Here is a 22,229-nt window from a genome sequence, read left to right on the forward strand (position 1 = left end):
AAAATCAAGAGTTGGATGGTGAACCAACTGAGCTGCCCAAGTGCCCCCTTTTTCTTTCTTGAATATTTACTTAAGGGTAGAATTGTTGGGTTGTATGGTAACTCTTTAACCTTATAAGGAAACCCCAGATTGCTCCAAAGTGGGTGCACCATTTTCAGCTCCCACCAGCAGTGTGTGGAGTTTCCAAGTTCTCCATTTCTTTATCAAAACTTGATCTTAATCTTTTTTTTTCTTTTTAATAGACATTCTTTTGGGTGTGAAGTGCTATCTCCTCGTGGTTTTGATTTGAATTTCCCTAATCATTAGTGATGTTGAGCATCTTTTCATGTGCTTATTGGCCAGTCATATATTTTCTTTGAAGAAATGTCTCTCAGATCTTATCTATCTACTTGTCTATCTCTTTATTATTTTAGATGGCTAACATATGGTGCATATTGGTTTCTGGAGTAGAATTCAGTGATTTGTCATATACAACACCCAGTGTTCATCATAACAAGTGGCCTCCTTAATACCCTTCACTCATCTAGCCCATCTCTCACCTACCTCCTTCCATTAAGGAGGAGAATAAACCTCCATGTTTATTCTCTATTGGTAAGAGTCTCTTATGGCTAGTTTCCCTCTGTCCTTTTTTCCCCCTTCCCATATGTTCATCTCTTTTCTTTCTTAAATTTTACATATGAGAGAGATCATGTAGAATTTGTCTTTCTCTGACTGACTTAATTCACTTAGTGTAATACTCTATAGCTCTATCCACGTCATTGCAAATGGCAAGATCTCATTCTTTTTTATGACTGAGTAATATTCCATTGTAGATTTATACCACATCTTCTTTATCCATTCATCAGTTGGTGTACAGTTGGTTTCTCTCCATGGTTTGGCTATTGTTGGTAATGCTGCTATAGATCAGGTTGCATGTATCCCTTGGATTCTGTATTTTTGTATCCTTTGGGTAAATACATAGTAGCACAATTGCTGGATCATAGAGTAGTTCTAAATTAACATTTTGAGGATACTGTTCTCCAGAGTTGCTGCACCAGTTCCCATTCCCATCAACAGTGTAAGAGGGTTCTCCTTTGCATCCTCACCAACATCTCTTATTTCCTGACCTGTTAATTTTAGCCATCCTGACAGTGATGAGGTAGCCTCTCATTGTGGTTTCGATTTGTGTTTCCCTAATGATGAGTGATGTTGAGCATCTTTTCATGTGTTTTGTTGGCTATCTGGATTTTTTTTTTTTTGAAAGCGTCTAATCATGTCTTCTGCCCATTTCTTTTATTTTTTTTTTTAATTTATTTATTTGACACACAGAGAGAGTGTGTCAAGGCCCAATGTGGGCCTTGATCCCAGGACTCTGAGATCATGACTTGAGCCAAAGGCAAAGGCCTAACCCACTGAACCACCCAGGCACCCATATCTTCTGCCCATTTTTTTAACTGGGCTGTTTGTTTTGTTTTGGGGTTTTGAGTTTGGTAAGTTCTATATAGATTTTGGATACTGACCCTTTATCAGATATGTTATTTACAAATATCTTCTCCCATTCCTTAGGCTGTCTTTTAGTTTTGTTGATTTTCTTTGCTGTGAAGAAACTTTTTATCTTTATGAAATCCCAGTAGTTCATTTTTGCTTTTATTTCCCGTGCTTCAGGAGATGTATCTAGTAAGAAGTTGCTATGACTGAAGTCAGAGGGAATACTGCCTGTGTTCTCCTCTGAGAATTTGATGGTTTTCTGTCTCACATTCAGATCTTTCATTTGTTTGGATTCATTTTTTTGTGTGTGTATGGTTTACGAAAGTGGTCCTGTTTCATTTTTTTGCATGTTGCTGTCCAGTTTTCCCAACACCATTTGTTGAAGAGACTGTCTTTTTTTTCATTGGATAATCTTTCCTGATTTGTCAAAGATTGGTTGACCATATAATTGTGGGTCCATTTGTGGGTTTTTTATTCTTTTCCATTGATCTATGTGCTTGTTTTGTGCCAGTTCCATACTGTCTTTATCACTACAACTTTGTAATATAGCTTGTGTTCTGGAATTGTGGTGCTTCCAGTTTTGTTTTTCTTTTTCAGAATTGCTTTGACTATTCAGGTCAAATGATTTTGTGGTTCTGTACAAATTTTAGGATTGTTTGTTCTAGCTCTGTGAAAAATGCTAGTGGTATTTTGATGGGGATTGCATAAAATGTGTGGATTGCTTTGGGTAGTATAGGCATTTTAATAATATTTGTTCTTCCAGCCCATGAGCATGGAATGCTTTTCCATTTCTTTGTGTCCTCTTTAATTTCTTTCATAAGTGTTTACAGAGTGTAGATCTACAGTTTACAGAGTGTAGATCTTTCACTTCTTTCATTATATTTAGTCCTAGGTATCTTACTATTTTTGATACAATCACAAATGGGATCAATTCCTTGATTTATTTTTCTGCAGTTTCATTATTGTTGTATAGAAATGCAACAGGTTTCTGCACATTGATTTTATATTCTGTGACTGCTGAATTCATGTATGAGTTTTAGCAATTTTGGGGGGGAGTCTTTTGGGTTTTCTACATAGAGTATCATGTTGTCTGCAAAATAATGAAAGTTTGACTTCTTCTTTGCCAATTTGGATGTCTTTTATTTCTTTTTGTTCTCTGCTGAGGCTAAGACTACCAATACTATGTTAAATAGTAATGGTAAGAAGACATCCTTGTGGATTTCCTGCTTAGATGATCTGTCCATTGCTATAAGTGGAGTGTTAAAGTCCTCTGCTGTTATGGTATTATCATCAATGAGTTTCCTTATGTTTGTTATTAATTGATTTATATATCTTGGTGCTATCACCAAGTGATATAAATTGATTTATATATCTTGGTGCTATATATCCCTATTTCAGGGATAGATACTTAAAATTATTAGATCTTCTTTTAAAAATTTTTTAATTTTTCTTGGGGCACCTGGGTGGCTCAGTGGGTTGGAGCCTCTGCCTTCGGCTCGGGTGGTGATCCCAGGGTTCTGGGATTGAGCCCCACATCAGGCTCTGTGCTCAGCGGGAGCCTGCTTTCCCCCCTCTCTCTGCCTGCCTCTGCCTGCTTGTGATCTCTGCCTGTCAAATAAATAAATAAAATCTTTAAAAAAATAAATAAATAATTTTTAAAAAAATTTTTCTAAAAAAGATTTTATTTATTAGCAGGCATGCATGAGCAGTGGGGAGGGGCAGAAGGAAACTCCTGGCTGAGCAGGGAGCCCGATGTGGGGCTTCATCCCAGGACCCTGAGATCATGACCTGAGCCAAAGGCAGATGCCTAACCAACTGAGCCACCCAGGTGCCCAATTGTTAGATCTTCTTGATGGATAGATCCCTTAATTATGATATAATGCCCTTCTTTGTCTCTTGTTATAATCTTTGTTTTAAAATCTTGCTTGTCTATTACAAGTATGGCTACTCTGGCTTTCTTTTGACATCTGTTATCATGATAGGTAGATTTTCATCCCCTCACTTTCAATATGCAGCATCTTCTGTGTTTAGGTCTAAAATGAATCTCTTGTAGGCAGCACGGTGTATAGATGGATCTTATTTTTTATCCATTCTGATACCCTTTGCCTTTTGATAGAAGCATTTAGTCCATTTATATTCAGAGTGATTATTGAGAGAGATGGGTTTAGGGCCATTGTGTACCTAGAGTTAGTGTTTCTGGTGATTTTTCTCTGGCCCTTTCTAGTCTTTGTTGCTTTTAGTCTTTTTTTTCTCCCCTTGAAGAATTTCCCTTAAACTGTCTTCCAGGGCTGGTTTAGTGGTCACAAACTCCTTTTGTTTTTGTTTGTCCAGAAAACTCTTTATCTCTCCTTCTGTTCTGAATTACTGCCTTGCTGGATAAAGAATTTTTGGCTGAGGAAAAAAAGGGCAGGGGGAGGCTCCTGGATGGCTCATTCACTTGGTTAAGCGACTGCCTTTGGCTCAGGTCATGATCCTGGAGTCCCAGGATCAAGTCCTGCATCAGGCTCTTTGATCTTCGGGGAGTCTGCTTCTCCTTCTGATCCTCTCACTTCTCATGCTCTCTCTCTCAAAGAAAAAAAAAATCTTAAAAAAAAAAAAAATTCTTGGCTGCATGTTTCTCCCATTCATCATGTTGAACATTTTTTTCCACTCCTTTCTGACCTGCCAATTCTCTGTGGACAGATCTGCTGCAGACCTGATCTGTCTTCCCTAGTAGGTTAAGTACCTTTTCTCCTTGCTGCTTTCAGGATTCTTTCCTTCCTGGTTTATTCTGTGAATTTGACTATGCTATGCCTTTGCCATGGCTGGCTTTTATTGAATTTAACTGGATTTCTCTGTGCTTCTTGGATTTGATGTCTGTGTCCTTCCCCAGATTAGGGAAGTTTTCAGCTATAATTTGTCCAAATAAATCTTCTGCCCCTTTATCTCTGTCTTTATCTTCAGAGACTCATATGATTTGCATGTTATTACATTTTACTAAGTCACTGAGTTCTTGAAGTCTGCCTTCACAGTCCATTACTTTTCTTTTCCTCTTCTTTTTAGCTGCATTATTTTCTGTAGTTTTATCTTCTGTATCACTGATTTGCTCCTCTCTTTCATCCATCCTCCTTTTTGTGGTCTCCATTTGTTTTAGCATCTTGGTTATAGTATTTTTAATTTTGGCCTGACTAGATTTTAGTGCTTGTAGTAAGGGATTAGCTAATGTCTTCTATGCTTTTTCAAGCCCAGCTAATATTCTTATAAATGTTGTTTTAAATTCTGGTTCAGACATCTTACCTATATCTGTATTGATTAAATCCCTGGACCTGAGTTCTACCTCATGTTCTTTCTTTGGAGTGAATTTCTCAGTCTGTTGTTTTGTCCAGAAAAGAAATGAAGAAAGAGAAAAAAGAACAACAAACAAAAACAAAGCACAAAACAAAGAAAAAAAAAAAAAAGAAAAACAAAAATATAAAACAAGATAACCAAAAACCTCCCCTAAATCCTGGGTGTGTTTTGGTCTGCTTGTTAAAAGAATCTAGATCACAAAATAAAAAATAAAATAAAATGAAAGTAGACAAAAATAAAAAATATATCTGAAAATTATATATATAAAAATTTTAAAAAGTTAAAGGAATTGGAAAATAGAAGAACAGTGAAACAATAATAAAAATCAAAAATAAAGAATAAAAGTAAAAAAGGAACTTGATTCTATTTCCCCTAGAGCTGAGCTTTGCAGTACTCAGTGTTTAATAAACTTGGTGTATGCTAGTTGTTTGTGCTGGTCTTCTGGGGGAGAGGTCAGCCACACTGATTCTCAGGCTGTCTTATTTCAGAGCAAATGCATCTCCAGTGCTCAGGTGGGCGGGGTTTGGTGTATGTGGCTTGGCCTCCACTAGGTGGGGCTGTTTTGCTCCCTGATGACTTTTAGTTCTCATGCGCAGGATGAAAATGGCTGTGTCCAGCTCTTTAACCAGGGAGCTGAACATTTGCCCCTACTCTTTAGTGAACCCTCACAGGAAAGCAATCATTGTTTCTCCCACTTTCCATCTGAACCCTGTATTTACCCTGCCCTAGTGCAACCTTTTTTTAGCTCAGGTATGTGAGTAAGTTTCAAAACTGCAAATTTCACAGATGCCGGAGGGCAGACCTGCCCTGTTCCTCCAGGGCAGGGTCTTGTGCTTGTAGTCGGTCCCAGGAAGGTAGTTGCATGACCAGCGGCGGTATGTGGTTTATGGCAAAAAGCCCTCACCAGGATCTGCTGCACTCTGCCGGCTTCCTGGCTCCGATTACTGGAACAGTGCGGCAACTTGGTGCCCCTTCCTGCAAATCAGGGATCCTCAGACCACCTTGTCACTCCTCGATTCTGCCCCTCTTTGTCATCTGAGCACCTTTACTCCAGGCATGTCCCCCACAATAACAAACTTAAAAGTTTAGATTTTTGCACTCTGCCCTTCCTAATACTCTGTGATAGCTTTAGTAAGCAGGCTCCTTCCTTGTTGCGGCATCTATAACTGTCTTCTCCAAGCGAACTTCCACCCCTCCTACCTTCCAAAAGGTGGCTGCTTTTCTGCTTGAGGAGTTGGAGTTTTTATTCTCTTAGAACTCCATTTGACTTTTTGGGCGTTCAGAATAGTTGGTAACTATCTGTGTTCCAGGGATGAGACAAGCTCAGGGTCCTCCTACTCCTCTGCCATCTTAACTCTGCCTTTGGTCATTTTAAAATTAGAGTCTATGAATTTTTATTATTGAGTTATAAGATTTCTTTATGTATTTGGATAAAAGCCCCTTGTCAGATATATGATTTGTAAATACTTCTTCCCATTCTTGGCCTTTTCTTTTCATTTTTTGGATGATGCTCTGTGAAGTGCAAAAGGTTTTAATTTTGATTAAGTCCAGTTAATCTATAGTTTCTCCTTTTGTTTATGCTTTCTGTATCATATATAAGAAATCAATGCCTAATCCACAGTCATGAAAATTTATGTGTTCTAGGATTATTTTGATTTAGTTCTCAGATTTAGGTCTTTATTTTGAGTTAATTTTTCTATTTAATGTGAGGTAGAGGCTCAATACAATTCTTTTGCCTATGGATAATCCAGTTTTCTCACAACCAGTTGCTGAAAAGCTATTCTTTCTTCACTATGTTGTCATGGCACCGTTGTTTAAAAAAAAAAAAAAAAAGTCAACCATAAATATGAAAGTTTATTTCTAGAATTTATTATTCTGCTCCATTGATTTATCTGTACACCAGCACCATACTGTTTGGATTACTATAGCTGTATAGTAACTTGTAAAAATGGAAGTGTGTGTCCTCCAATTTTGTTTTTCTCTTCTAGATTATTTTGGCTGTTTAGGATACCTTGGATTTCCATTTAAACTTTAGGATCACTTTGTTGATTTCTGCAAAAAAATAAAAATAAAAAATAAAAGTAAACAAAAAAATCCAGCTAGGGTTTTATATAGATTGCATCAAAATTGTAAATTAATTTAGGGAGTATTACTCTCTTTACACTATTAAATCTTCTTATCTATGAAAATAGACCATCTTTCCATTTATTTAGGAGTTCTTTAATTTCTTTTAACAAAGTGTCGTAGCCTTTACTGTACAAGTCTTACACTTTTAAGAAACTTATTCCTGCTTTTGATACTATTGTATCAAAAGATTGTATTGTTTTCCCAGTTTGCTAGTCAGATAGCTCATTGGAAGCATTATAGAAATAGTTGATTTTTGTACATTAATCTTATATCATGCAATTTTGCTGAACTTTTTTATTCTAATTTTTTTTAGTGGGTTCCTTAGGGTTTTCTGTATACAATTGACCTTTGAACAATGTGCGTTTAGAGGCATTGACCCCCACATGGTCAAAAAACTATGTATACCACATCTTCTTGATCCATTCATCTGTGGATGGATTTGTGGAGCATAACAAATAGCATGGAGGACATGGGGAGTTAGAGAGGAGAAGGGAGTTGGGGGAAATTGGAAGGGGAGGTGAACCATGAGAGACTATGGACTCTGAAAAACAATCTGAGGGTTTTGAAGGGGTGGGGGGTGGGAGGTTGGGGTACTAGGTGGTGGGTATTATTAAGGGCACGAATTGCATGGAGCACTGGGTGTGGTGAAAAATAATGAATACTGTTATGCTGAAAATAAAAAATTAATTAAAAAAAAAAAAAAAAAACTATGTATAACTTTTGACTCTCCAAAAACTTAATTACTGATACTGTTGACCCGAAAAGCCTCAGTGATATAAACAGTTTATCAACACATGTTTTGTATGTTATATGCATTACATTCATATACATATGTATACATACATATACATAAAATATACATACACATATACATGAACATACATACACATACATATACATACATATACATAAAAATATATGCAGTAAATATTTAACACAATACACATTAAAGTAAGATAAGGAATAGAAAATGTTATTAGGAAAAATTCTAAGGAAGGGAAAATATGTTTATAGTACCATACTGTATCCAAAAAAAAATTCATGTGTAAGTGGGCTTGTGCAGTTCAAGCCCGTGTTGTTCAAGAGTCAGCTGTATAAACTCATGTCCTCTGCAGATCAAATAGAGACAGTATTACTTCTTCCTTTCCAATTTGAATGTTTTTTATCTTTCCTCTTTTTTCCTTCCTTTCTTTTCCCTTTCTACCTTCTTCTTCTTCTTTTTTTTGGCTTAATCGCCTGGCTAGCACTGCAGGACATTTTTTTTAATTGAATATTTTTTTATTTTGAAATTTGAAATGTTTCTTTGACATGAAGCAATGAATGTCTAAAATAGTTAGGAAAAGGTAAATACTTTTATCAGATATTCTTAAATAATCCCATTTAGGATATTTCTTAATAGAATTGTCAAGAGCAGACTTTTTTTTTTTTAGATCTATTTATTTAGAGAGTATATGTGAGAGTCGGGGAGGATCCAGAGGGAGAGGGAGAGAATGAGTGTGGGGCTTGATCTCATGAACCATGAGATTATGACCTGAGCCAAAACGAAGAGTCAGTCACTTAACAGATTGTACTACCCAGATATCCCCAGCCTTTTTTTTTTTTTAATTTATTTATTCATGAGAGAGAGACAGACATATAGACAGTGTGTGTGTGTAAGCGGGGGGAAGGGCAGAGGGAGAGGGAGATAGTCTTCACGATGAGCACAGAGCCAGATGTGGAACTTGATCCCAGGACCCTGAGATTATGATCTGAAATGGAATCAAGAGCTGGTTGCTTAACTGCCTGAGCCACCCTGGTCCCCCAAGAGCAGGATTTGCTTTAGGATTAGTTTGCTCTTCTTTTTCAAGTGTCTTAAAGTGAAAAGGTTATTGATTTGACATTTTTCTTCTTTTTAACATAGGCATAAATTTCTGTTAAGCATTGTTTTAACTGTTTCCCCTTAGTTATGATATGTTGTTTCTCTTTTTTCATTTTCAAAATAATTTTTGTAATTTCTTTTGTGAATTATTTGATTCATTGCTTATTTAGGAATGTGTTGTTTATTTTGTACTTATTTCTGAGTTTCTTCAAATTTTGATTTCCAATTTTACTTCAGTGTGGTCATAGAATGTACTTTGGATGATTTAGTACTTAAAAGTTATTGAGCATTGTTTTATGGTCTCACATATGATCTGTGTTGGAAAATGTTCCCTGTGCAATTGAAAAGAATGTATACTTTGTTGTTGGATGAGATGTTCAATAGATGTCTTTTAGCTTTAGTGGTCTTATAGTGTTGTTCAGGTCTTCTGTTTCCTGATTGATCTTACAAGTTCTGTGTATTGAGAGTAAGATATTGAAGTCTCCAATATAATTGTTGAATTACCTGTTTCCCTTTTCAATTTTGTTAGTTTTTTTTTTACTATGTAATGCGGGACTCTGTTGTTTGGTGCCTGTATGTTTATAGTAGTTATATCTTTCTGGTGTCTTGACCTTTATATCATTACAAAATGTTCTTGTATATTTCTCATAATGTATTTTTAATTTAAAACTTATTTTGTTTGTATTAGTATAATCATTCCAGCTTTCATATGGTAGCTGTTTATTTATCTTTTTCATCCTTTTACATTTAAACCCTTTATAATTTGTGTTTCCGTATATGGCACACAGTTGGAACTTCAGTTTTAAAATCCATTTTGAGGGGCACCTGGGTGGTTCAGTGGGTTAAAGCCTTTGCCTTCAGCTCAGGTCATGATGCCAGGGTCCTGGGATCAAGCCCTGCATCGGGCTCTCTGCTCAGCAGGGAGCCTGTTTCTCTTCATTTCTCTCTGCCTGCTTCTCTGCATACTTGTGATCTCTATCAAATAAATAAATGAAATATTTAAAAAAAATAAAAAAAATCCATTTTGACAATAATTTTGAATAAATTATTTAATTCATTCACATGAATGTTATTCTTGATGTTGGAGCCATTTTATTTTCTGTTTTCTGTGTTTCATGTCTATTTTTTCTTTTATTGCTTTCCTTTGCAGTAAGTTAATATTTTCTAGTGTATCATTTTAATTCATTATTGATTTTTTTCCCCACTATATTATTTTGTATTATTCTTTTGGTGGTTGCTAGGGCTTACCATATATATCTTTAATGATTAGAATCTACTTCAGATGAATACTAGGCCAGTTTCAGTAAGATATAGAAACATGATTACAATATAGCTCTATTTTTTTCTCTTTTATATTACTTTTATGTATATTATATGTTATAAGCTCAATGATACATTGTTTTAACTATTGCTTCATATAATTTCATATGTACTAATGAACTTGAGAAAAGAAAGGAGAATAAGTATATATTTGTAATGTTTTATGTTAGCATTCTTACTTATTATTTCTGGTTCTCTATTCTTGTGGATTTGAGTTGCCAGTTATTGCCATCTACTTACTTTAATATGGCTCTCTAGTGCATGCTAATTGGAAATTCAACTTGAAGGCAGCAGCTGGGAAATCAGGATATTATATATGCAGTTTAGTTCCTGTTCCTGTCAAGGTGGGTGTTTCTGGTTACTTAACCTGGTGAGCTAGAGAGAGTAGTCACTGGATATGCTTGTGTTTCCAAGTTAGAGTCGTCATTGTTTTGTATGTTCCAGGATACTCAAGAGATACCAAGCCCTGTGGTATCCCAGATCCCAGAGTTAGGTGATTTGGAAGTTAGTCACTGGGGTGACACTTGGAGTGCTAGTTGTGTGGACAAGGTCCTTTCAGGGAGAAGCTGGAGGCTGGTTTTACTGTTCAAGTGAGCTGACAGTGGACAGCAGAGGATGTGCCCACCAGATCTTTTAGGCTTCTAGGGGGATCTTAGTTCCCACATGGAGGCTGATTACAAGGCAGAACCTCAAGCATCAGCTAGAAAAGTATATAGTCACAGCTCTTCTAGAGAAAGACAGGGATGGGTATTTTTGCTTGCATCCTCTGTGCTAAGCCCTGGGGGGAAATAGTGGATAGTGATTGTTTCCATACCTGTTAAAAACTGCTTTTTTGTTGAATATGGTCCTATAGGATTTGTAAATGCTAAGCCTTATGTGGCAGCCATAAAAATTGGGATGTTAGATGTGTGGACACACTTCTTCTAGAGAGAAGCTAGAGACTTGGTTTAATTGTTGGAGTGAGCCAGAATGAAAAGTTGGACCCTCTTGTACAGTATATAGTCAATCCTTTTCCAGAGAATGACTGGGAGATGGGTATTTGCTTGCTCCTTCTGTACTGAGTCCTAGATGAGAGCCAGGCGGCGTGCATCTGGTTTTGTTATGGTGTGTGGGACTCATGAACATACGCCCTGCTGGCTTTCAGAGATAGGCAGTTTGGGGGCTGGTCCCTTGGGTAGCAACCTTAAAAATTGGAGTGTTAGGAATGGGAGTATGGTTCAGTGTAATATAATTGTGTTTTGTGTGTGTGTGTGTGTACACATAGTTTATTATGTGTGTATATATATATATATACACACACACAACTGTGTCTACATATACATACATACATATGCACATATATATGCAAATATATGTAATTGTATATATATATATATATATATATATATATATATAAAAAGCAAACAATATACATTAACAGAATGTAGGGAGGAAAAAATCTTACAGTCATCTCAATTCGTGTTGAAAACACGTTTGACAAAATCCAACACCCTTTCATGATAAAAACACCCAACAAACTAAAAAAAAATAAACTTCCAAACGTTGCTGAAATTAAAAGACACAAACATCCTAAGGATGTCAATCCTATCATGGATTGATAGACAATATAGTTAAGATGTCAGTACTGCCCAAAGCAATCTATAAATTTGATACAATCCCTATCAAAATCCCAATGACGGTTTTTGCAGAAATAGAAAAATCCATCCTATTATCTATATGGAATCTCAAGGGACCTCTAATAGTCAAAATAATATTGAAAAAGAGCAAAGTCAAAACTCTCGTACTTCCTGAATTTAAAACTTACTACAAAGCAGGGAGCCTCGGAGGCTGAGTTGGTTAAAGAATCTGACTCTTGATTTCAGTTCAGATTATGATCTCAGGGCTGTGTTACTGAGCCCTGCACGCTGGGCTGCACACACAGCTTAAGATTCAATCTCTCTCTCCCTCTCTCTCTGCCCCTCCCTACCCCCTGCATGCTTGCTCTCTCTTTCAAAAATAAAATAATTAAAACAGTACAAAACTACAGTAACCAAAATAGTATGATGCTGACATAAACACGGACTCAAAGACCCATAAAATAGCATAGCTCAGAAATAAACACATACAAGTCAAATGATTTTGACAAGGCTACCAAAACCATTCAAAGAAAGGATAATTCTTTTGACTGATGTACTGGGAAAACTGGATATCCACATGCAAAAGAATAAAATTGCCATATAAAAGATTAACTCAAAGACCTTACATTTGAGTCAAAGACCTGAATGTAATAGGTAATATGTAAAACTCTTATATGAAAACATAAGGGAAAAGCTTTATAACATTGGATTTGGCAATGTTTTCTTGGGCATTAAAAGCACAGGCAACAAAAGAAAAAAATAGATGATTGGACTTCATCAAAATTAAAACCTTTTTGCATTAAAGGGCGAAAGACCCTAAAGACAGCTCATGGAATGAGGGAAAATATTTTTCAATTATATGTCTGATATCCAGAATACATAAGGAACTCCTAGAACTCAATAAAAATAAGTTAACCTGATTTTAAAATGCACCCAGGACTTGGATAAACATTTCTCCAAAGAAGATAAACAGTGGCCAACAAGCTCATGAAAAGATACTGAGCATCATTAATACTTAGAGGGAAATGTAAATCAAAACTGTATTGTGTTATGTTAGGATGACTATAATCAAAAGGAAAATAATAAATGTGGCCAAGGATGTGAAGAAATTGGAACTCTTGTGCATAGCTCGTGGGAACTTAAAATGGAAGAACCACTGTGAAAAACAGTATGACAATTCATCAAAAAATTAAATATAGAATTACCATATGGTTTAGCAATCCTACTTCTGGGTGAATACTCAAAAGAAATGAAAGCAAGAACTTGAACAGATATTTGTACACCCATGTTCATAACAGCATTATTCACAATAGCCGGAAAGTAGAAACAACTGAAGTATCCATCAATAGATGAGTGGATAAACAAAATGTGGTATATGCATAAGAATATCATCCTGCCTTACAAAGAAAAGAAAGTCTAAAAGATTTTATTTATTTGACAGAGGAAGATCACAAGTAGGCAGAGCAGCAAGCAGAGAGAGAGGGAAGCAGACTCCCTGCTGAGCAGAGAGCCCAATGCCGGCTTCGATCCCAGGACCCTGAGATCATGACCTGAGCTGAAAGTAGATGTTTAACCTACTGAGCCACCCAGGTGTGCCCTCCCACACTCTGTTTCAAATAAAGTCAATTTCTTTAGGAAGAGTTTTGGAGGTCTTTTTTCTCACCAACTGCCTCTTTTACTGGGCCAGCTTTCTAAGCCTCTGATCGGGAATTGGCTCCATTCAGAATTCATCAGCCTCACTGGCTTTCTTTCTAATCTAAGAAATGACTGTGTATTTACTGTTTCCTGTGTTTGTTTCTTTACTACTAATATCTGTGTATCTCCTGAATGATTGCCTAGCACAAGTCACATTTTCATTTTTCGGTGATCCCCCGCTAAGCTCTGTGCTGGTTGGGGATAGTTGTCTCTGATCTCTTTGCCCCTCTCAGCATGGATCCTTTGTCCTGAAGGTGAGCTAAGGTGAAGGTGACCAGGGCCCCAGTGTTCTTGGTTTTGTATACTTTGCCACATTCACCAGGAATTTAGCCTTTGCAGTTTGGAGCTGGAGAGGATAATAAATGGTGACCTTCCCTTCCTGCTGAGATACCATATTCCTTAGCTGGGAACTAAGGGGAGAAGGAGCCATGTGGTCTTTGCCCTGGCAGTACAGAGTGGAGCTTCCATATTACTGACCTAATAGTGTCGGGGAAGTGGGTTGTGGCTCAGATGCCCACAAACTTTTTTCTTACTTTAGCTCTCCTTAGGATAAATTTCTCATCAACTTAATAACTACCATTCTTGGCTTAATTGAGCAGTTGTTTTAAAGGAACAGTTTCTCCTAGACTTTGGAAGTAATCTCTTTGATAATAAGGATATTCTTATATATCCTCTGTTTTTATAGAGGTACTATTTAAATATTAAGAGGACTTCTAATTTAAGACTTATTTATATGATTTATAGTTGGTAGTTACTCAGTTTTTATATTAAATATTGGGGGTGTATGTGTATTTAAAATGATGGCAATTTTGTGGGAGTATTTTCTCAGTCCTGTCTGAGCAATTTTACCAATATGAATAGATATAAGAGATATATCCAGAATTTACAGATTGAAAAGTTGATAAATATAAAATCAGGAAGAAATATGTTATAGTAGAGGTCCTCACAAGCAACAAGCACTTTATCATACTCATTTCTGTTGTAGTATAGTGTTTGGCATAGAATGTAAATTTCTTTCTTTTTTTTTTAAGATTTTATTTATTTATTTGACAGAGATCAAAAGTAGGCGGAGAGGCAGGCAGAGAGAGAGAGAGAGAGGAAGGGAAGCATGCTCCCCGCTGAGCAGAGAGCTGGATGTGGGGCTCGATCCCAGGACCCTGGGGTCATGACCTGAGCAGAAGGCAGAGGCTTTAACCCACTGAGCCACCCAGGCGCCCCTAGAATGTAAATTTCTTGAAGGCAGAATCTTTCTCTCTGGCTGTACCTGAATTATAGTAAGGATTCAACAAATTTGTTCAGTGAACCAGTTTATCAATAAAATAAAGAATCAAAATGGCAATTAATGTTTCAGGTTGACCTGTTGGGAAAAAATTGTGAAATAGGAAATAACCAAAATGACCATATATATATTGAGAAGTTTGCAATCTCAGGGGTTCATTAGTGTTCCTTCAGTGAACATGAAAAACCATATTTAAGAATCTGGTAGCCTGATGTTTTCTGTTTCTAGGGTGATTTATGCCATCTGTTTTCTGCTTGCCTTCAGAAGCTCTGTAGAAAAAAACTTGAGGGTGAAAATTCCAACGTTAGGATTTATTTTGCTCCCTGACAAGTAGGAAGTATATTGGAGATATACCAATGTCTTGGGGTCACCTTCACACCTTGATGACTAGCTTGTCTTATATGTCTCGTTGAGGAGTATTTATAATGATCAGTGCCTCTTACATATTAGAGATGCAAAACTGTCAACAGTTATTTGGCATCAGGGGGAGCCTAACTTGAACCACAACAGCTTATGATTATTTCTTACTTTTTATTTAATACTATTTTGGCCTAACCACTATTCCCTAAAATTTCCTCTTCCAAAGTGAACATATTCTATTTGCAGTTTTTGGCATAATAATACTGTAGATGCTAAGAGAATTTGCTCTGTAATGGAATCTGAAAATGAATCCTTGAATAAAGCAAGGGATCTTTTTTTTCTTTAAAGATTTATTTATCTTTTGGGTGCCTGGGTGGTTCAGTGGGTTAAAGCCTTCAGCTCAGGTCATGATCCCAGGGTCCTGGTATCAAGTCCCACATCAGGCTCTCGACTCAGCGGGGAGCCTGCTTCTCCGTCTCTCTCTGCCTGCCTCTCTGCCTACTTGTGATCTCTATCTGTCAAATAAATAAATAAAATCTTTAAAAAAAAAAGATTTATTTATCTTTAAAGATTTATTTATTTATTTTAGAAAGGGTGCACAAGTGGGGGGATGGGCAGGAGGAGACAAGAGGTTCCCCACTAAGCAGGGACCTCAACATGGGGCTTGGTCCCAGGATTCTTGGGATGATGACCTGAGCTGAAATCAAGAGTCAGATGCTCAACTGGCTGAGCCACCCAGGTTCTCCACCAAGGAATTTTTTCTTGAGTAAGTTTATTAGAATATGTATTGAAAGAAGGTAAAAATTTTACTGACTGATTTTATATATAATATATATGTATATTTTATATATAACACACACATAGAAATATCTTTGGTTTGATGATATTAATTTCCTTTTTGACACCTTATAATTCACTTTAAGTTGTGAGCTCTTTTTTCTTACCAAGTGTATTTGTTTAGCACAAATATCATCATAATAATAGAAATAATAAAAATAGAACTACCCTTTGATCCAGTAATTGCACTACTGGCTGTTTGCCCCCCAAATACAAAAACACTAATTCAAAGGGATATATGCACCCCTATGTTTATTGTAGCATTATTTACAATAGCTAAATTATGGGAGCAGACCAAGTGTCCGCACTAGATGACTGGATAAAGAAGATGTGGTGTATATATACAATGGAATAAAAAAGCCATGAAAAAGAATGAAATTTGCCATTTGCAACAAGGATGGAGCTAGAAAGTATAATGCTAATTTAAAGTATAAATGAGAGAAAGACAAATACCATATGATTTCACTCAAATATGGAATTAAAGAAACAAATAGAAGAGGAGCACCTAGGTGGCTCAGTTGGTTGAATATCTGGCTCTTGATTTTGGCTCAGGTCATGAATCTTAGGGTCATGGGATTGAGACTGGAGTTGGGCTCTGTGTTCGGCATGGCGTCTGCTGGACATTAACTTCCTCTCCCTCTGCTCCTCCCTCTGCATGCTCTCTCTCTGATAAATAAAATCTTTAAAAAAAAAAAAACCAACAAAACAAGCATGCAAAGATAAAGAAGAAAAAGAGAGGCAAACCAAGAAACAGACTCTAAACTATAGAGAACAAACAGATGGTTACCAGCGGGGAAGGGGGTGGGTGGGTGAAATAGGTGATGGGGATTAAAGAGTACACTTAGCACGATGAGCACTGAGTAATGTATAGAATTATTGAATCACTATATTGTGTGCCTGAAACTAATATAACACTGTATGTTATAATATAAATAATATGTGTATTTATATTATATGTTATAATTAACACTATGTTAATTATACTGGAGTTAAAGTGAAAAGTTAATTAAGGAACAAAATAGTATTAGAGAGTAATCTTTAGTTTCACTGATCTCACTGAAATCATCTTCTTTTTGTGTTTATATTAAATTTGAAAGACAATGTGTTTTTAAGAAAGGAAACATTTGAGTCAGTGTGACTCACAGCACCATTAGTTAGCAGCTGAATCTTGGCTGTGTTGTCTTCTTTGAAGCTTAATTAAGTATACTCTAAAACAGGATGATAATGCCTGTGATTTGTGATCCTCAGTTGTGAGCATAAAGCTGTCTGTGTGTTCTAGGACTTCAACTTAGTTATGATAGTTAATTTCAACAGCGGCAAATGAGTTGAAAAACCAGTTGTCTATAAACCACGTATCAAAACTTCTACATAATACAATGAAAGAAGGGATAATAGGATAGTAGGTATAAGAAGGAGAAGAAAAAAGATAACCTAGACTGCTAGTAATTTTAATAATAAGTGCATCTGAACTTTTGCCATAAAAGTGATGATTATATTAGCACAATGCCAAAATTATTAGAGTGCTAGGCTGACAAAACAGAAACCTGAAAATTAGTGCTGGTTTAATCCCTATGAGTACTGTGCTAAAATGGGAAGAACATAGCTTTGGGGTCAGCATTACAAGGCTTCAAATTATGGTTCTGTCACTGGGCGAGTTATTCAACTTAAGGCGGTCCACTTGTCTACAGTAATTTATATCCAAAGCATTAGGGTAAAGAAAATAGCGTTATTTATTACTTATTTCTCTTATTTTGGGTTTTGTTTGCTTTGCCCCACTTTTCCTAGTTCCTTTTCTTTCTTTCTTTTTTTTTTTTTAAGGTTTTATTTATTTACTTGACAGAGACAGAGAGGCAGTCAGAGAGAGAGGAGGAAGCAGGCTCCCCGCTGAGCAGAGAGCCCAATATGGGGCTCGATCCCAGGATCCTGAGATCATGACCTGAGCCAAAGGCAGAGGCTTTAACCCACTGAGCCACCCAGGTGCCCCTCCTAGTTTCTTTAGGTGAAAATTGAGGCCATTGGTTTGAGACCTTTTCCTCTTTTCTAATATAAATATTTAGTGCTATAAATTTCCCTCTAAGTGCTATGTTAGTTGTGTCTCACAAATTTGATAAGTTGTGTTTTTATTTTCATTAATTTCAAATGTTTAGGGCTCATTTGGCCCATCTGAGACCGTAGTTTTCTGAGGACTCTATTTGGTATTCTGTATTAGAGAGTTTTCCCACTCTGGCTGATAATTCCCAGATCTGTGTAGGCTCCAGGGATTGTTCTGTTTACTCCTTTCTTTCTCAGTTTTGGGTAGCTCCTTCCCACAAAAATGCAGATTACTACTCAGCCAAGGACTTGAGTGGATACCTCTGCATGTATCTAGAACTCTTTCTTTGTAGCTCCCTTTTCCCCAGTATGGTGCCACAGAAAATCTTTGCTGCGTTGGCCTCCCCATGCTCTGAACTCTGTCTCCTCAACTTATTGAGACCAACAGACTCTGGATTCTCCTGCCCTGTTCTGAGGCAGTGAGCTGAGGTATTTGCAGGGGTTATTGCAATTATTTATTTCTTCTTAGCAGTTGCTGTTTTGTGCTGTTATCCATTCTTTGAAAGCTGATGTTTCATACTCTGTTTAATTTTCTAGTTATTTAAACCAAGAAGATAAAACTAGTCCCTGTTACTCTGTCATGGCTAGGAAGTAGTTCATTTTAGCATCTTAGTAGGTAATTGATATAGGCTAATTATAAAATCTTTTTAAAACAAATCATTCAAAAATTCTTACTTGGGTAAATTCTCAAGGTGGGTGATTTTAGAACTGTGTATTAACATTTTATAAATTTTTATGCTTTTCTTTTTTGTTTTTAATCTCAGTGCAATTAATAAATATAATAGTCTGGGACCTTATTTAAAGGTTTGACATTCGTAGACTATTGATATGAGCCTAATTTTGTTTTTAATAATTTCTGAACTTTTTCAGAAACAATATGTTTTAAAAATTATATAGTTGGTCTAAATAGTATTTGCTGACTTAGCACTTTTAAGTATTTAATGTTTTCAGTTATTTATGGGTTTATTGTATTTTTGTGACATCCTTAAATCAGATATTAAGATCTAAAATCTAACTCATTGGTAAAATATATAACCAAAAAAGTTACTTGGGAGAATTCTAAGAGTATACATAAGGGAAGATACAACTTTTGAGATGAAAGATAATTGATTACTGATTTAAAAAATGCCACAAATGTAATATCTAGATTTGTGTGTTTTTTTAAACAATCTTTTCTTATAATTTAGTTAAGGGTTTAACTCTTAATTAGTATATAACCCTCAAATTTCTGTCTTATTCAGTGCTTTCTTCAGTGATGTGCAGAAAGACATGGAAGGTATGACTCAAATTTGCAAATGGCATGAAGCTTGCAATGGTTAAAATACTAATGTTTTGTCCTTGAGTCCTAAAAAATAGGTACTTAAAAAAGGCGAAAAATAGCTTAGTAGCAGCATATGTCAAAAATTTGTTGAAACAACTGTAGTGTGTTTGCCAGAAACATCAGTATATCAGAGTGTATTAGTAGAAGTGCACTGTCAAGAGCAGGTTAAAACGTGATAGTTCTTTTTGTTACCTTCTTGATGTTGATGTGTTTGATTTATCAAAAATTTTTTTTTAAAAATAAGTGGACTGAGGGTTGCTGGAGGAGGGGGGACGGGAGAGGGTGGTGGGGTTACAGACATTGGGGAGGGTATGTGCTATGGTGAGTGCTGTGAAATGTGTAAACGTGGCGATTCACAGACCTGTACCCCTGGGGATAAAAATACATTATATGTTTATTAAAAAATTAATAAATTTAATAAAATTGTTTTTTGAAATGAACTTAGACATAGAAAAGCTGCAAAAAATAGTGCAGAGAGTTTCCATATACTCTTTACTCAGTTTCTTTTAATGTTAACCTTTTTATATAACCCTGGTGCCTTTATCAAATCTGAGAAATTAAAATTTATATATTAAATAGAGTACACACTTCTTTCAGATTTCACAGGTTTTCCACTGATAACCTTGGTATTCCAAGATCCAGTCCTGGCTATCTGTTGATATACTGATCAGATCATTTATGTTTGGGTATGTTTGGGTTTTGGCCCCAGATTAAAATATTGTAAAACTTAAGAACCAAGTCAAATGCCACTTTTTCTGTCTCTGCCTCCTATAGTTTGAATGATTTGCTCTGTTCTATGCAGTTGAACTGCATGTTGTTTATTCTTTTCTCTTATTGGATCTGTTAGTCCGTAGCCAAATAATTAATATTGGAAAGAACTCAGTCTTATTCATCCTCTTACAATTAGCCCTTATGAAATGAGACCAGTATATTCGGAGCATAGTGTTAAAAGAACTTAAAATAAAATGAGTAGTGGTTAAAGGATATTTTTACTGTATAAGAAGAGCATAATTTCCAACTATTTGTGAAAAAGGAATTAAATGTGTTCTGTATGTGAAAATTATGAGTAAATTTTGGCAAAATGATCTGACAAAAAGTTAGGGAAAAGAACAGTGGATATTTTTAAAACCATAGAAGGTTGTTGATATAAATAAATTCATCTGTCTCAGATTAGGAAAATGTTAGCTATAAAGTCTGATCAGTGTAAATCTTTGGTCTGTGCTGGAATGTAAAAATTACGACAGTTTCCTTTGACATCTTTGTTTGAAATATTTATATCAGATATTGGAATCAGCCTTAATCGCCTTTTAGACTAACATTTTGGCTTGTTCGTTTTTATTAATGTTCATTCTTCTTTTTGTTGCCCATTTTGGTTTTCACCTAGTTGGGTTTTATTTTGTTTTGTCATCTTAATGGAGGTACTATAACATCATGGTTCAGAACATAGGTTCTGGAGTCAGACTTCCTGGGATTGCATGCCTGCTGTGAATGTAACCTTGGGCAAGTTACCCAACCTTTTTGAGACTTCATTTCCTCATCTTCAAAATAAGGATAGTAACAGTAGTTACTTCCTTGGGTTATTCCATGGATTAACTGAATTAGAGCATTGAAAGAGCATAGTGCCTGACACACAGTTTTGAGTGCCATGGCTCAACAAATGTTAACTGCTTGCTGTTACTGCAGTTAATTAGTTAATTTACAATTTTAGATACTAACACTATAACTCACCTCTTTCTCTTGTTCTGCTTTTAACTTTTATACTCCTACAAAGGGAAAGATGTAGTGCTGCCTTTTAATATTTTTGTTGACATTATAATTGCATATACTTTTCTTAATTTTACTTTTTTTTTAAAGATTTTATTTTTTTACTCAACAGAGAGCATGTGTGCAGGCATGCACAAGCAGGGAGAGCAACAGAAGGAGAGGGAGAAGCAGACTCTCTGCTGAGCAGGGAGCCAGATGGAGGCTTGATCTCAGGGCCCTGAGATCATGACCTGAGCCGAAGGCAGCTGCTTAACTGACTGAGCCATCCACGCACACCTTAATTTTACTATTTATATAGTTTAACATTAAGTGCAGACTGAAGGGAAGGAAGGCTAAGTTGCTTTTCAGCCTGAAATAATCTTTGAAACAAAACCACTTTATCAAATTTTCTACCTATTATGCACTTATTAACCAGTATAATTTATCAACAAAATTAATTTTTCCATAATGTTTATCCTAAAATATTATAGTTCTAAATACCTTCTGAACCATTAAAGCAAAATTATATTCAGCATGAATATGTTTAGGTTTTTTTGAATATTTCAGTTAAAAAGTGGTGATCCAAACTGCTTTGGAAAGCTTGGCAGTATTTACTAAAGCTCGATACCCCAGCTTGATATCCTATGGTTCTATTTTTATGTACATACTTAACAGATGTGTATGTGTTAATGTCTATGAAATGTTTATAACACCCTTATTTGTAATAGCTCCTAACTAGAAATTACCTTCATGCTCATCAGCAGTAGAATAAATTTTGGCATAGTCACACAATGTAATACTATATAGAAATGGCAGTAAAATATCCTCCAAGTATAGTTGCTCAACAGTAGGGATGAATCTCACAGATACAGCATTGAGAGAGAGAAGTCTAAAAGACCACTTACTATACTATATGGTTTTGTTTGTGTCAATTGTGAAATTAGGCAAAATGAAGCTGTTAGGGACGCCTGGGTGGCTCAGTTGGTTAAGCAGCTGCCTTCAGCTCAGGTCATGATCCCAGCTTCCAGGGATCGAGTCCCACATCGGGCTCCTTGCTCAGCAGGAAGCCTGCTTCTCCCTCTGCCTCTGCCTGCCACTCTGTCTGCCTGTGCTCACTCTCTCTGACCAAAAAAAAAAAAAAAAAAAAAAAAAAAATGAAGCTGTTAGAAATCTATGTAGTGACATCAG

General features: G+C 36.0%; 1 protein-coding gene across 9 annotated transcripts in view; it reads left to right on the top strand.

Moving 5' to 3' along the window:
- RNF13 (ring finger protein 13) overlaps window positions 1–22,229 on the top strand; it is a 199,343-nt gene that overhangs the window by 91,374 nt on the left and 85,740 nt on the right. The window contains exon 1 of one of the 9 annotated variants that reach the window (XM_082682220.1): window positions 19,219–19,253. The exons of 7 other annotated variants lie outside the window; for them this stretch is intronic. Coding sequence is in view for 1 of the 2 variants with exons in the window: in XM_082682216.1 (XP_082538342.1) it covers window positions 19,233–19,253 (21 nt within the window). In the remaining variant the exon portion in view is untranslated. Of the gene's footprint in view, window positions 1–19,218; window positions 19,254–22,229 lie in introns of those variants that run through there. One more of the 9 variants, XM_082682216.1, reaches the window with a different exon arrangement.

Source organism: Mustela nivalis (genome assembly GCF_964662115.1).
Source record: "Mustela nivalis genome assembly, chromosome: 1".
In the NCBI taxonomy this organism is placed as follows: domain Eukaryota; kingdom Metazoa; phylum Chordata; class Mammalia; order Carnivora; family Mustelidae; genus Mustela; species Mustela nivalis.